General features: G+C 36.2%; 1 protein-coding gene across 2 annotated transcripts in view; it reads left to right on the top strand.

Annotated features, from left to right (window-relative positions):
* POLA1 (DNA polymerase alpha 1, catalytic subunit) overlaps positions 1–14,789 on the top strand; it is a 206,134-nt gene that overhangs the window by 160,214 nt on the left and 31,131 nt on the right. For both annotated transcript variants that reach the window (XM_082050693.1, XM_082050695.1), the window contains one exon: positions 2,010–2,106. In XM_082050693.1, the coding sequence (XP_081906819.1) occupies positions 2,010–2,106 (97 nt within the window). The remainder of the gene's footprint in view (positions 1–2,009; positions 2,107–14,789) is intronic.

Consider the following 14,789-nt stretch of genomic DNA (forward strand, 5'->3'; position numbering starts at 1 on the left):
AGGTCACTAAACTCTATAGCTGATGCTTTATTCTTTCATGTGGGTTGTCATTCGTTTGCTTCAGTTGGCTGGCAAAGGTGGTTGTATATCCATTACCAGCAACACAGCACTTTGCATTTCTGAATTGACAAGCAGCTATATTGACCTAGCGCTTATTATGGGTCAACAGCTGCGTTAACCGACGGAAGGACTGAGGGGCAATTAAAATGAATTGGCAAAAATATATCTTCCTAATTTACTCCAATTTGTTATTTATGCTAACATTGTATGGCTTCTATGGTGACACTAAACAGAATGGACCCAATAATGGCAATTAACATAAAAATATAATGGCTAATCAAATTGACAGCAACTGTTTCTCATCATCTCGACACACAATACATTATCAAAACAAACTATTATGAAGGAGGTAATTTCAGTGTTCTATTCAACCTGCTTCATGTGTGCAGTCAGGGAGATGTGTACCAGCAATTACAGCTGAATCTAAAAAACTAAACAAATAACTTAATCGCTGTCGTCCTCCTTTTTTCTTCTTCAGGAAGCAGTAATCAGGATTTACTAAAAATAACTGGTGTATAATAGTATAATGATGATGCATATCGTAGAATAGCTAATAAGGAATAAAATAAGCTTCTATGTGCCTTTTTTAAAATAGGTTCGCATGAAGTGGAAAAAAGTATACTGTTAAAATATATAAAAAATAACGAAGCTGTAGTAATAGTTGTCGAATGTCTCAACATGAGTTGCTTAATAGTTATAGATACTTTGTAACATGTCAGTAGATGTGTAAAATTAGCTGAATTAAGTAACAAAACTTGGCTTGATTGGGTAGAAGAGTGAAAAGCTAAATTAAAGCAGAATTCCAATAAGCAGGAATAGTTTACCATTTACTCTTCCACTGCATTTTCAGGATCATTCCTTGTGCTACACTTAGTTGCAGTTTTACATTGGTCTAACCACATTCTTTATTAGTTTTACAGCTCATCAAGAAAATCTTCAAGAGTTCGTATATATCTACATATGTACTAAATGTATTAAAATGGACACTAATTCCACATCTGATGCTGTTAGGGTTACCTCATTCTTAATTAGGGTTTTTGTAATGTACAACTCTTCAAACCATTCTTGGCCAATATTTGAACTCCAGTATCTTAAACAGCAGGGACTGGAATGTGGTTTCATTGAGCAAGTGTTCAGGATTAACCTGAGAGGGTTTAGTTGCATCGTGGGCAAGATGGATCTCGTGTCCATTCAAGTAATCACCTAGTGTACAGAACAGTGACAGTGACATGAGTGCGCACGGGTACCTACTTTTGATCTCAAGGAACAGCACAGCGGTTTGACATCACTGACATTCAGAGCATTTAACTGGATATCTTATTCCACGTGTACACACCTGCAGACTTTTGAATTAAATGTGTGATTACTAACCTGCAGTAGCCTTCACAGATGTGTAGAGCAAGGTGGTGACAGAGCTGTAAAGGTATATATGCACCTGTTCTTATTTGAATGGCATGTTCACAATTTATGTCACCACAGCTGTGTGTGTGTATAGGAAGAGAGGGAATACAGCCAAACACCTGTATTTATCAAAAATATACATAAATTCTCTTTCTTTTTTTAAAGATCATTGCATTGTACAGTATACTAAAGCCCTAATGTTATTGCTTTGTCCCATCATTCTTAGGACTTTTCATTTTGTTGCTAAAGCATTGTGATACGCCTGTCTATAAGAATGGAAAAATGTGACTGATGTTTCTGTAAGAATGGATAAGTTTAGTATGATTTACATAAATGCTTGGTGTAAATTGGGAGAAAAAGTGTAGAGATATAGTAAAGAGATTTTGCAGTATAATAATTATAATAAGAGTTCCAAAATCTGACATGAATGGACTGTGTAAACTGCTAGCAGCGGGGGAAAATATCACCTTTTGATAGTGGACTTAGAAATGGGTGCAAGAGATGCACTTTTGAGTTGAGTTTTTAATTACTATCTTCTTACATTACAGTATTCTGATAAGGCCCTGTACACCCAGCTGTGCTTTTACCGATACATTTTTGATGTGGATTATGCAAAGGAAAAAGTTATTACTGAAGAGGAAAAAGGTAAGTTACAATTTTTAATTAAGTAACTATAGTTTATTAGCAACTTGCATGCTAGAAACTGGTCCTACACATATGTACTCTTCAAGTCTGAACTATGAGAGTGTAATCTAAAACAGAAAATAAAAGAACGTATGAATTTAGGAATCCTCTGTAAGAGGAATGTGTTGTATTGGAGTTAACCACTTTAAGAATATATTATATGTCTCCTTTTTTCTTTTAAAGGAACTGCACTTTGGAAAAAGTGCTTTTCTTGCATGTTACACCATTAGAGAAATCTCTTTGCTTGAAGTTTAAAGGTCACGTCAGCTTCAGTAAATACATTAATTGAAACATGTATACCATACCTAAAAGAGAAGCAAATTAAAACTTATATTCAACTACTAATGTTGAAGAGACACTTTTTATCATGGAGAAGATGATGGCACAAGAAAAGCAGTAATGCTAATTGTATACAAAGCTGTGTTAAATATACAGATTAAGCTAATGTTAGAAAGATTATTTTTCTTCTTCTTCCAAATACCGTAACGTTTCTGAACTGAAACATTTCTAAGCTGTAATGGGTTCCTGGGTCTTGTGCAGCTGCATTATTTTCAAGCTGACAGAAGGGTATTTCTGAAGGTGGGCTAGTGCTTGGCCAACCTGGAATTCTCAATAAAGCCGCGTGCAGGTCCCACCAATCTTACTTTATAGATCTCTTGCCTGATATAAGGATATAAGAGTAGGAGAAGCTTCTTGGGTGATGACCTCCAGTCCCTTGCTGCTGCAGACCACCACATCTTTAAGGACTGCAAGTTTATGGCACTTCATTTTGAAACTTGTGGGTGGTTCCTCCCCTTTTGCTGCTGTTCAAGATGTGTTTCGGACCCTCAGTCTATGATGACTGAAAATTCTCTATTATTTTCCCATTCTAACTTCTTTGTGTCCTTTTACAAAATGTTTATTTATTTCCTTTCCCTGATGTTTTCTACCGTGCTTTTGGAACAGTGTTAACATCTCTGTTTTGTTTTAATCTAAGCCAGAGAAACTCCCAGCTTTCTTTAGGAGGAATCTCTGCTGCATGAGCTTTCCTCTTAGCACTTTTGTGTGCAGTCTTTTCTAGGTTGAATTAAACTTTGAGTATGAGAAACCAGAAATGACATGCTATTTTCGATGATGTTTATCCAGTGTCTTGTACACTGGACCTGTATGTTTGCTGATGCTTCCTTGAGTCACCTGTGCCCTGCTCATAGTTGTACCATTAACTTGTAGTTAAGTAATTACAGAAATCTTGAGGTTTGGTTTTTTTTTTTCCCTCCTCTCATTTCAGAATCGTGAGTTCATATCTCAGGTTTATGGCATTTTGTTTTACTTTGATTTTCCTGGTTTCGTTCATTTGGACTCTTTAATTTTATTTGTAATTTTAGACTTCACGGTTATTTAATTATCTCTGAAAAACAGTATGGTGGCTTCTGCATTCACATTATTTCCCACCTTCTGCCTTAATCGGAAAATGTTTCTTGGACCCTCACTGCTAATTGGAGAAACTTCAATAAAATTAGTTTCTAGAGTAATTGTCAAGGAATTGTAAGAACTCTGCTAGGATCTTCTGTGCTCTTGGACAATTTACCTTTCAGCATGGTGTATTTTTCTCTTTTTTCTTAGCTACTTGAAAGTTATTGTAGAATCTTTACCTAGCCGGTGATTTCAGTCTTGGTGCTGCAACAGGTGTTAAGGCCAGATAAATTAGTTCTGTTAGTTGTCCTTTGAAAATTGATTCTCTTCAAAGAGATGAACTAGATGAGTTTAGTAAGTGTACGTACAATTCCGTCCCATTTTTCAGATGGACAGAGGACATCTTTGTATTTCTCTAAAATACATGCAGAACTTGAGAATGATTGCCTATGGCTATTTGGGTCACCTTTTTATTTTATAGATACTGGTTTCTGTTTTCAAGTAATATATGTTACTGATTTGATACACTTGATGTAAAACTCTCTAGGATCAAAATAATTTTCATATGCCAATTTTGTTGTAGTTCTGAAATGGAAGTTTAGTGAACTCCCCTTCATAACACAAAGCTCATGTTTATTTTCGCTTGGAAGCCAAAAAATTTTGTTTCCATGCCATCATTCACAAGCCATTCTGTCCTTGACCTGTGATCAGCATCATTGCTTTTAGCAAAAATGGTGGTAAAATTTTAATGTAGATTTTGTACATCTTTGGTATTTTCAGTCTCCTCTTTACTTTTTATGTGAGTAAGCCACTTATTTACTGTTGTTTTGGTTTTGAGAGTTTTTTTGCTTATTTTTGGGACATTTTTTTCAAAGTCTGAATTGCATGGACTTCTGTTGATTCTACCTTTCTTTATCATTTTTCCTGAATTTTTAAAGACCAGTTTTTCTTCTTTCTTGTAGATTCTGTTTATTCTTAGTAGTAGCTTTAGGTGTTAGGCATTTTGGAGCATTGTTTGATTAAAAGAAAGAATTTTTGATGGCTAGAGATTCAAAATATAAATGTGTTTTCCACTGTAGTTTGAAGGAATTCATGTCCTCTCTCATTCATAACCTTGAGATTTCACTACTAGTACACTTGCATTTTCTGTACTTGCCTCTTCGAAGTGCAGAATCTTAGTTACCAAACAGGTTTTATTTGTTCAGCTATTTATACTGAAGGTCCATACCATTTGTTGAAATTGAATCTAAAATAATAATTTTTAAATCAGTGAGAGTTCAAAAAGACATCCAAGCTGTTCTCTTTTCCTACAAGAGGATCAATACTAAAGCCTATTTTTTTAAAGAAAGGCTAAATTCAAAAATCCTCTGGTGATGCAGGTTCTACAACTTGTCAAGTTTTACAACCAGTTTCTGTTGATGCTTCACTGTACTTAGAGAGCTCTTTGTATCTAAGATGAATTTTGCTTTCTGAGGTTTATCTGTGCACATGGGTGATAGACTATTCTCTTAGAGAGTTTTACATATTTAAAACTTGCATGCTGTCTTCTATGTCTTTCAACTACTAACTTGAAATTTTTTGAGGAACGGGGAGACAGTTTTCCACTTCTCTGCAGGTTTGTTTTTGTGTGGCTTTTTTGATATTGTTTTTTGGTTGGTTGGTTTAGGTTTTTGTTTTGTTTTGGGGTTTTGTTTTGTTTCAATAGACCTTCAGTACATCAGGTCTATTAGAGTGGAATACAGCAGAAAGATAATTAACGTGTTTTGCAGCCTGTTCTTCTGCTTATTTATACAAGTACGGTGTTTGCAACATCTGCAGCAACATTGTTCGCTCGTGCTTCATTTGTGGTCTCCTGTAATCATTATATACTGTTGTTGGTCCATCTTTTCCCTGGAAGAATAAAAAATAAAGCACCATGTAGACCAACCAGCTTATTGTTTCAGTGGCTGGTGAAGTTAGCTGCCATTTATACCATCCAGGATTATAGTCCTATCATTAATAGTAGCATTTATCCTCCAAACAAATATTTCAATCCATCTGGAAGTTTAAGGTCTGTCATGGTGATATGGTTTAATATGTTAACATTCTGATACAGTGTAAGGTTCTTAGTTGTCATACTACTCAAAGTGAAATTCTGAAATTCCTTTGCTGTCTTTGTAAATTGGGAATTATTGCACAGTTAGTATTGGGTCAAAAAGCAATTTAATTTTCCATATCACTATTCCAAACCCCCTAATTTACAGATACTGATATTACTGTAAAGGCTTTTTGTCTTGCCTTTTTTTTTAATCAGGAGGGGAATAAGTGCTCCGTTGTGACTAGTAACATACTCAAAATGTTTTCAGCACTTTCTTACACTTAGCTTTTTAAAGCTGGATTGTGGGTTTAGTCAGACATTGCTACTTAAGTGAACAGTCGAAGAAGTAAGAAGCGGCAGGAGTAGCAAAGTAGTAGCATCTTCTGTTCATCCGGATGAAAAAAGGATAAGTAAACTATCAGTGATTTTAAATACATGATGTTTAAATACAGGAGTATGCTCACTCTGTACGCCTTAACTTCAGAAATGGAAACCAATGTATTTTTATGGCTGTGTCATCAGGAGATCAAAATAGAGGGTAGTAAGCTTTATATCATTATTCCATTCAATGGTATTGTTAAATATTCAAAGATATTACTGTTTTCATTTTGCTTCTACAGTAAAATGAAAACCTTTAAAAAACGAAGATAAATGTAGCCCACATAAAGTCAGAACAACTGCTCTGCCTCACGCAGGTGTCTCTAGTTCAGTTCCCCCTCCTGGCATCAAATAGAAGCCTTCATGGGAGATAAGGATGCTGCAGCCTCCTTATTCACAATGACTGCAGCATTATTCCAAAAGCCTTAATATCACTGAGGTTGTTGGCGGTGCTGCAATTTTTTTAGAGAAATAAGATTCTAGTCACAGGATTTTTTTCTGTTCCATACTGTAGAATGGGGCTGAAAGCCACCACCTTTTCACCATCCCGTTTCTAAGAGAGGGAAGGTCTCAAATGTTGTTTAAGTATTTCAGGGCCAGAAATTGCAAAGATGCTGTGGTATATTCTTTCACAGAATATTTTCAGTTATTGAGCCCATGGTTACTGGATTCTGAAAAGTCTGGCTATATCCATTGAATGGGTAAGCAGGAGAAAGTGTGGGTGAGAGGAAGGTAACTTTGGGAATGGTGGTTAAATGTTTCTGTTTGTTAGGAAGACCTACATCTTCAAAGTATATGCTATGGTCTGGAAACAGAATACAATTGTTTCGATCATATGCTTATAGACTGTTGTTTTATAAAACCAAATGCATATTCAGAGGGTAATTTCACACTTCTATCACAGCTTCATGTGTGCCTCACTCCACCTTTCCGCACAAACACCAGAAGTGTGCCTAGTTTACTTTATTGATGAATAAACTGCAAAATTATGTTGGGGGAAAAAATGAAACTCTTCTAGGGTGTGTGACCTAAACATTAAAAACAAAAATAAAATAAAATTGAGCTCTGAAGATTTGTGTGAATCCTATCATTTCAGTGTTGGGTGTTTTTCCCCAGTGCGTTCATAACTTGGTGTGCCAGGTAGCAGGTAGAAGTGATTGCTTGTTTGTTTTTCAATGGAAGATTTTTTGGTAACTCTTTGAAAGAAGGCAGTTTATAATGGGGATGTTGGCAGAGCTGCCTGTCAGTGTGGATTAGTGTGTGTCCTCGTGTCGGCTGCTGGCAGTGGTGAGGCTGAGGGAAACACAGACCAAGGGCAAGTGGGGCTGGAAGGACAGGCCTGAGCAAAGAGATGTTCCTGCCCTGAGGTACGGCCTGGGTGGGGGTTCAGTCAGATTCGGGGAGGAGAGCAGATGTGAGATGGAGCTGGGAGGATTGTGCTGTGTGTGAAACTAGTGTAATGAAACGGAGACTTCTGGCATCGGAAATACTGGCCAAATATTTATCAATACACAGGCAGGAAGAATACAAAAAAGTACTTGTGATAAATAAGAAAGGGGATATAGTTAACTGTGTGCACTTTCCAGGGGAAGATTAGGAGAAATCATATAAATAAGCAACGTGCATATGTGCATGCGGATTTATTTTTAAGATGGCAACAGCTGAAAGTGGGCATATCTCTTTGGGAAGCGTACAGTTTGATAAACAAAGCGTTTCTGTTTGCGTCACATCTCTAGACGCTATCGCTAAGGCTGCAGTTCACTATAGTGATCTTTACATCCAAGCAAACAAATGCTCCTCTGCACATTTGCTGTCAAGTACTTTGTCTCCCAATCATGTTGTTTTGAAGAGATTGTAAAATACTAATTTTCAAGAATTTAATCTTTGAGTATATCTTCAAAAGCACTTGTTCATTTTTCCTTAATGTGTTGTTTTGAAGAGGAAGATTTCTGAATTTTTTTTTTTTTTAAATCTGAGTCACCGTTTCTTGAGTATGTTTAAATCTCACTAGCTTTTTTGAAAGCAAAAACTGTTGAAAATCATTAATTGTAGTTTTTTTTAACCATTTTGAAGTAATGTATAGGCAGCTAGCTGGTCTTTAAATCTTAAGTCATCCTCCCTTAATGATCAAGCTTTTTTTTGATTGCCAGTTGGCCATTTTTAATATCTTAGGTGTAAGTTTTTTTCTTCATTCTATTTCTGTGTGATCTCTTTGTTAAACCTACAAAATCTGAGTAAACCACATGACACTGTACTTTTCTATAACTCTTTCTCTGAACACAAAACTCAAAAGGGAAAAGGGCTGTGACACATCTCTTGGAGTTATGAAGTGTTATGAATTATTTTCTCTGCTTGTGAATGAAATAAATGGAAATAATGAGTTACAGCAATGGTTTTGATTAATGAAGACTTTTTTCCTTGCACATTGTAGTAATGTTGCAGGTGGGATGGAGTAGTGGCTTAAATAACTTCTGACTCCTCGTGAATTGGAATGGTTATCTGACTTCTTCAAATAATTATCCTGCTGCTAGTGTTAGATTTTTTTTTCTGTATGTGGGAAAAGGTGAACAGTAACATCTTCTCTTTTGCACATCAGGATTTTCTTCCTGCTTAGGTACATAGATACCTGCCAACTTGTTCCAGCCCCTGCAGCGGTGTTGTCTATCTCCTGTCATCTGCCTCCTCTATCAGTTCTCCTATGAGTTTCTCTAAACAGAAGATACTTCGTAAAGCTGTTTTTTCTTCACTGTTTCTTTTTTACCTACAACTCTGAAATTTTTCTCATAGAGACCTTTTGTCTTTCTGGTTCTGTCTCTGTTGGTCAAGCTTGGGGTTGTTTTTTGATGGAGGGCAATTCTGTTGTTGCCAAATGCAAGTCAGAAGTGACAAGGCTTCTTTTACAGAGTACTGCTTCTCACAGCAGCAAGCTCCTTTCTCTAGTGGAAAGTGCAAGACTAGCATGTTTTTCATGTTAGCAGGCCCTTAAGTTGGATGGATCTGGCAGCGTACTAAAAAAAAGAAATATTCCTGCCTTTTAGATACCAGCCTTCTCACATGGATGCTAATTTTTTTAAAGTTATTTTAATACAAATTGGAAACATAAACATAAACAATTTAACTCTGTATAATCCATTCAGTATACATGTGCCTAGACATCAGAAGGGTAATGTAAAGCTAAGGCTTTAAAGAGATTTAAAAAAAGATACAATTATCTGTATGATTTTTAAGTCTCATAAGAAATGTATTTTAGAACTTGCCAGTGATGGCTCATAATCACTTTGATATTTTGAGGAAAATGGTAGCTTTAAACAGATGATACAGAATTTATTTTTAAAAATGTATTGTGCTTATACAGTTGATGGCTTTTATTTCCATAATGTTTTTTACTACATAATTATACATCTTAATTACGTAATTACCGTCATAATTATTATGTAATTACATGTAGTTCCACTAATTACAAAATCAGGAAGTGTAATTATCTACTAAAAACTTTCTGAAATCTTATTTGTTCACTAGAGATTATTTAAAAGACCAGTGACCTACTGAAGATGGTGTACAGTGCTGTGCATGGTACCAGCCCTCCTTATCCCTTTCTTCATGGCCAGTATAGTTTGAGAGAGTTATGGAAGGACTTTCATGTGTTTAATTATTATTTCCCTTAAAATTGAGTTGGAAACCTTGGCTGTGTTGCCTGCAAATTTGGAGCCTCTTAATTTTTGTCACTGATACCTTATGTCTTTAAATTGAAAGATTCTGTAGCTGGAGTTGCAGAAAGTTTTGTGATTTAACTGAACACCTTTGTAACTTTGTATTTTGGTTGGGGGTATCTGGTGTCAGCTGTAAAGATGTTTGGAAAAGTGTTGTGTATGGCTGTGTATATGTGAAGTGAAACCTTGACTTCACAAAAGATACAGGGAATGCAGCGGATCTCTCATGGGCCAAAGATTTCTTTTCTTGAGTAAATCTGCTTTTTAAAAAGTGTTTTTTTCCTATCTATATACGTTCACGTCTGTATGCCGTTTTATTACTTACTGTTGCACATACTTGGTTATAAATTTGTCTAACTGTGCAGATTGAAACCAAAAATGGTTTACTGTATGTTAGAGAAGAGAATATTAATACTGAGGATATTTTATCATTCTTTTGTGCTGGTATTTTATTAAAACTGGACAGATAGAAACTCTGTTTTCTATACATTAAGTCAGACGTTTGCTACCTTTGGTAGACTGAATGAAGAGAGTATTATAAAGTGTTAGATTAGGTGATTTTTTTTCCATTCTGTAACACCGTGATGTATCAAAATAACATCAGAAGTACAAAGCTTTCTCTCACACTCATTGTGACAGCAAACACACATTTACTATGTCACAGTATTAAAGCAAACCACCAAGGAGAAAACACTTCCAGTAACAGAAAACAGGATTAATGTGAAAGTGATGATGGAAAAAGTAAGTGGTCACAGTCTGTGATGCTAATAAAAAGGAAGAAAATTGTGATCTCTGTGTCAGAAGGAATAGAAACTATTGACATTTCTGTGGAACGCTTTAAGAATTAATACTGTGCATGCACATGTATTGGTGTGTAAATTTTCTGTGCTTATTATATAAAGCAACTGTCTTACGTAGTATTTGCCAAAAGCTTTTTTAAGCTCCCAAACTTTGCCTGAGTCTATAGGTGATGTGAGTCTGTCATCTTCTTGATTGGAAATGTAGTTATCTCAACTTGCGTCTGCTGAGCATACAAGTCCTAAGGTGAACTTGTCCCCCAACCAGTTTGAATTATATTGACCTCTAAGAGAAACACAGAGTCATTATTTGTGAACACAGACTGTGAGAACAGGATCCTTATTTGATCTCCAAGATGCAAATTAATTCTGCAAATAAAATTATTTTAATTATTATACTTACTGAAGTATAATAACTGCATGGGAGACATTTATTTTGAAATATCTTCCTGTGTTCTTAACAAACAAAGGATTTATATCAAAGACATGATGAAAATATAGTTGTACTCTCTTCTCTAAGAAATGGATGGAGATAAATTCCCTTTATTAGGACTAGAAGGCTATGTAGAGAATCGCATAATGGAAAATATTTGTTTCGTTCCGTGGGGAACACAAAAATGGTGCATGATAGATGCATAAAAACGCAGCACAAGACAGAGAAGTGTCTAAATGCAGCTGAAATTTGGTTTATTAAGTCAAAAAATACTTCCCTACATAAAGGAGCATTACATTTTTGCCATCTCTCCATCAGTATCAGCCAGTCCAGGTTAATCTGTGTCTGGGGGAAAATGAGCACTGGAAGCCATGGGTCTTACCACCGTGAAAATAAAGAGTGCATGAGAAACCGTCTGGAGAACATATTTTCAGGTCCTTCTCTCAGCAAAGCCACGCTCTTTCCATGACGAAGAGCGTCTCTATGAGATACAAAGAGAGGGAATTACCTCTTTTTGTTTGGTTGCTTTTTGTTTCGAGGATTCTCTCTTCATAACAGTCCAACTACCAAATATCATGTTTCAGGCTACTGTAATTCCATATTGTTCTTTTGAGAGCAAATGAGTCTTCTGTGACAGGCCAAAACGTGGCTCAGCCTTGAAGAAAGGGTCCAGCAGGACGTTCTTCTGTCCTGGCTCATCCTTCTTCTGGAAGGGGGCTTAGATGGTGGGACGGGTGGCTGATCGGGTTAGGGAGCTCTTTGTTTGTTTTCATCAAGCAGAGCTGAGTTTGGAAGAAGTTGATTTGATCCTGCCAGGATTACAACTGTCAAATGCATATCAAAATGTTTTCCTATCTTATATTATTTAGCTCAGAATATAATAATGTAATTATTTTGACATGAAAACGTTACCTACTGTGGTATTTTCACTTATCTTTAAATAGACATTTTTCACTTTGCGAGAGATGCATGCAGTAAGACAAAACAAAAAATGAATAAAAAGGAGTGAGTGACAGCCTGAGCTAGTTTATTTAGATGGTAAAAACAAATAAAATTTGACGTTAATAGCATTTTACAGATGTGGAATTAAAACATTTAACTCGTTATGGTATCGTTTTGTGTTTATGGTGTAACAATATATGTTGCATAAACAGCCAGCAGAACGTAGCAGTAGCAAGTTTATCAGATTAATATTTTTCTTAGAAATTGTGTTACATATTTTAGGGAAAGAACAAAGCTTTAAAGGAATCCTTTAAAAATGTGTTATTTTTATGCTGTTCATAAATCATACAGATCTGTATTCACCTTAAATTAGACTTGTTTTGATTTTTTTTTTTTTTTGCTAGAGCTGAGCCTGTAGTTTAAAACATCCTTAATGAAAAATAATTCACAGTGAGTGACCAAAACAAATACAGTTAATGTGCTTACTAAGAGCATTAGCTACTGTGCTTTTGAACAGTAATGGTAAATGAGAGTCAAGACCTTGATGTAGAAAATTTTTATTATTTCGTACTTCAAATTTTTTATTGTACAGGAATCAATGGATTTGAAATTGGTTATCATGCATGCAATTTCATGATGACTTGACATGTAATTCAATTGTTTCAAATATTACTTAATTTAGAAAGTCAAAAGTGTAGTGTCTAGGTTGGAAGCAAGTATGCCCATAGTTTTGCAAAAGCAGCAGATGTTGGAACATGAAATGCAAGCATTCAGTGAGGTACAACTGCTGCAACTCTTCTAGTAGTTGCATCTAGAGAGAGAGTAAGAAGAAGAGGTTCTTAGCTGAAGGCTTAGTTTTTGAAAGTCTGGATGCAAATTTAAAAATAGTATTTCTATTTTTTCCATTGCTGTTCTCCAAAGATTTATCAGCTGTTTCCCGGTTTAAGCCATGCTTCAGATACCACAGTGATGCAGGTAGCCATAATGGCGACCTGGCTATAAGGACACAGCAAAAATAACCATATTTTCTCTGTATTTCCAGAAAACTGTGATATTATTCAGAAATTGCAGGGAAGCATCCATGCCATTTTGAACTTTTGAATATGACCCGAAGTCTTTGGTTTGGTTTTATTGTATTGTTGTGGCAAGTTTTGAACATGAGAAGTATTCAGTCAGGAGTTCCTGTTTAGACAAAACATGCATTTTGTTTCAGTATTTAGTCTATTAACATATGAGCATGCCTGTGTTTTCTAGCAAGTACCAAAAAGGATGCTTTTTGTTCTATTGTGGCATTTACCACGAGCGATTTTTTGATACATACATGTATTCTCTGTCCTGCTAGTGAATACTGAGGCTGCACTGACCCATAGGGTGTGGGTAACCAAATCCCAAATCTGCCCTGTTGTAAGCTGTCCCCCCCCAGCACCCATTTTTGCCGTGGTATCCGTGGGTTTTGAGGCACCTGTGATGGGGCTGGCTGCTGCTCTCACTGCTTCTCCTTCTCCACGTATCTCTGCAGCCCTGTCAAAAAACTCTCCCGCTTGTGTAGGTCCTGGGTTTGCTCAGCTCTTCCAACGTGAAAGTGTGTTTCAGAAAGTGAGGATGTTCCTGAGTGGGAAGGGAAGCAGTTCAAGTTATGGCAGCCACTGTAGAATGTTTGTCTTTTGTATAGTGTCTAATATGTCTAGTATAAGAGAGCGGGTTTGATGGCAATGGATTGCAGTCCTGGCACATTCTGGCTTTCCTTCTTTCAGTTTTCTTAACTGCTCTTTAGGGGGAAAATATGATCATCAGGGTAGATTTTTTAAAGTTTTTTTAAATTATTTTTTATTTTTGAGAAATTATAGGCATGCTGGGCTTTCAAGAGCTCTCATCTTCACCCCTTTTTGTTTTGGTTTGGTTTTTAATAGTCTTACTGTTCAGAGATCCTTTGGAAATTGCTTTCAGCTTTCTGCTGCCACTGGTGTCCATTGTCACCTGCTACACGCTTTAGTCCCATGTCCTTGCAAGGACTGAGATGCTGGTGCTTTACTGCTGTGAAAGCCCCAGGCCTGCCGTTGGGTTTGCATCCTTCCCCAAAAAATAGGTGCAAAAGGAGAGTAGCGGTACACGTGGACTTCACAAAGATTTTATGAGCATAAATGAAAGGAGGGAAAGGTATAACCACAGATTACCACCGGATAAGATAATCAGGTAATTACCATGGCAAAGCCTCTTGTTGCACATTTGTACATTAGGATGCCTTTCAGTTACTTGTCTGTGTGCCTCTTCCCTGACTATAGAAACAACATTGATGGTTCAGCATTGCACTTCAAAAATTATGTTGCACTTTGAGAGGATCTGAGTTCTTGAGGACTTTTTGCAACATAACAATCATAGAGTAAACCGTTCTGTTTCATGGGGGAGGGAAGGGTTGTGGGTTTTATTTAAAGAACTTTGAGCTGTCACATCAATATCCATGGTACAGTAATCAAGGGCCCAACAAAATACAAATACTAAGGTAACTTTTTTTTAGGCTGTCATAGGGATTCACATGGGGGTTTTTGTTGAATAGGTCTTGTTTTATAGAGGAAAGGGAATATGTCTGTTCTGAATTACACAAGGAAAGCATTAGTGCAAAAGAAGAATAAAGACATAAAAGAACAAAACAGATGCATGCAGTGAATTTGACCAAAAAATGATCCTAAAGTTCACAATACAGAAAACACAGGAGAGAGTCCTGAGAAGCAGAAATGTTGAAGAATTTGAAGAGACAACAATAAATGAAACTAATTTGCAGAATAGTTTGATGGTGAAATAGTTCATTGCAAAACATAGCCTTTGTTTTTATGGGGTTTTGTAACCCAATGAAGTTAAAATTAGGTCCTGTATTTCCAGTAGGAGCTCTCCAAACTTTGGGTTTGATTATGATTGTA

This window comes from Streptopelia decaocto (assembly GCF_964273445.1).
Source record: "Streptopelia decaocto genome assembly, chromosome: 1".
In the NCBI taxonomy this organism is placed as follows: Eukaryota; Metazoa; Chordata; class Aves; order Columbiformes; family Columbidae; genus Streptopelia; species Streptopelia decaocto.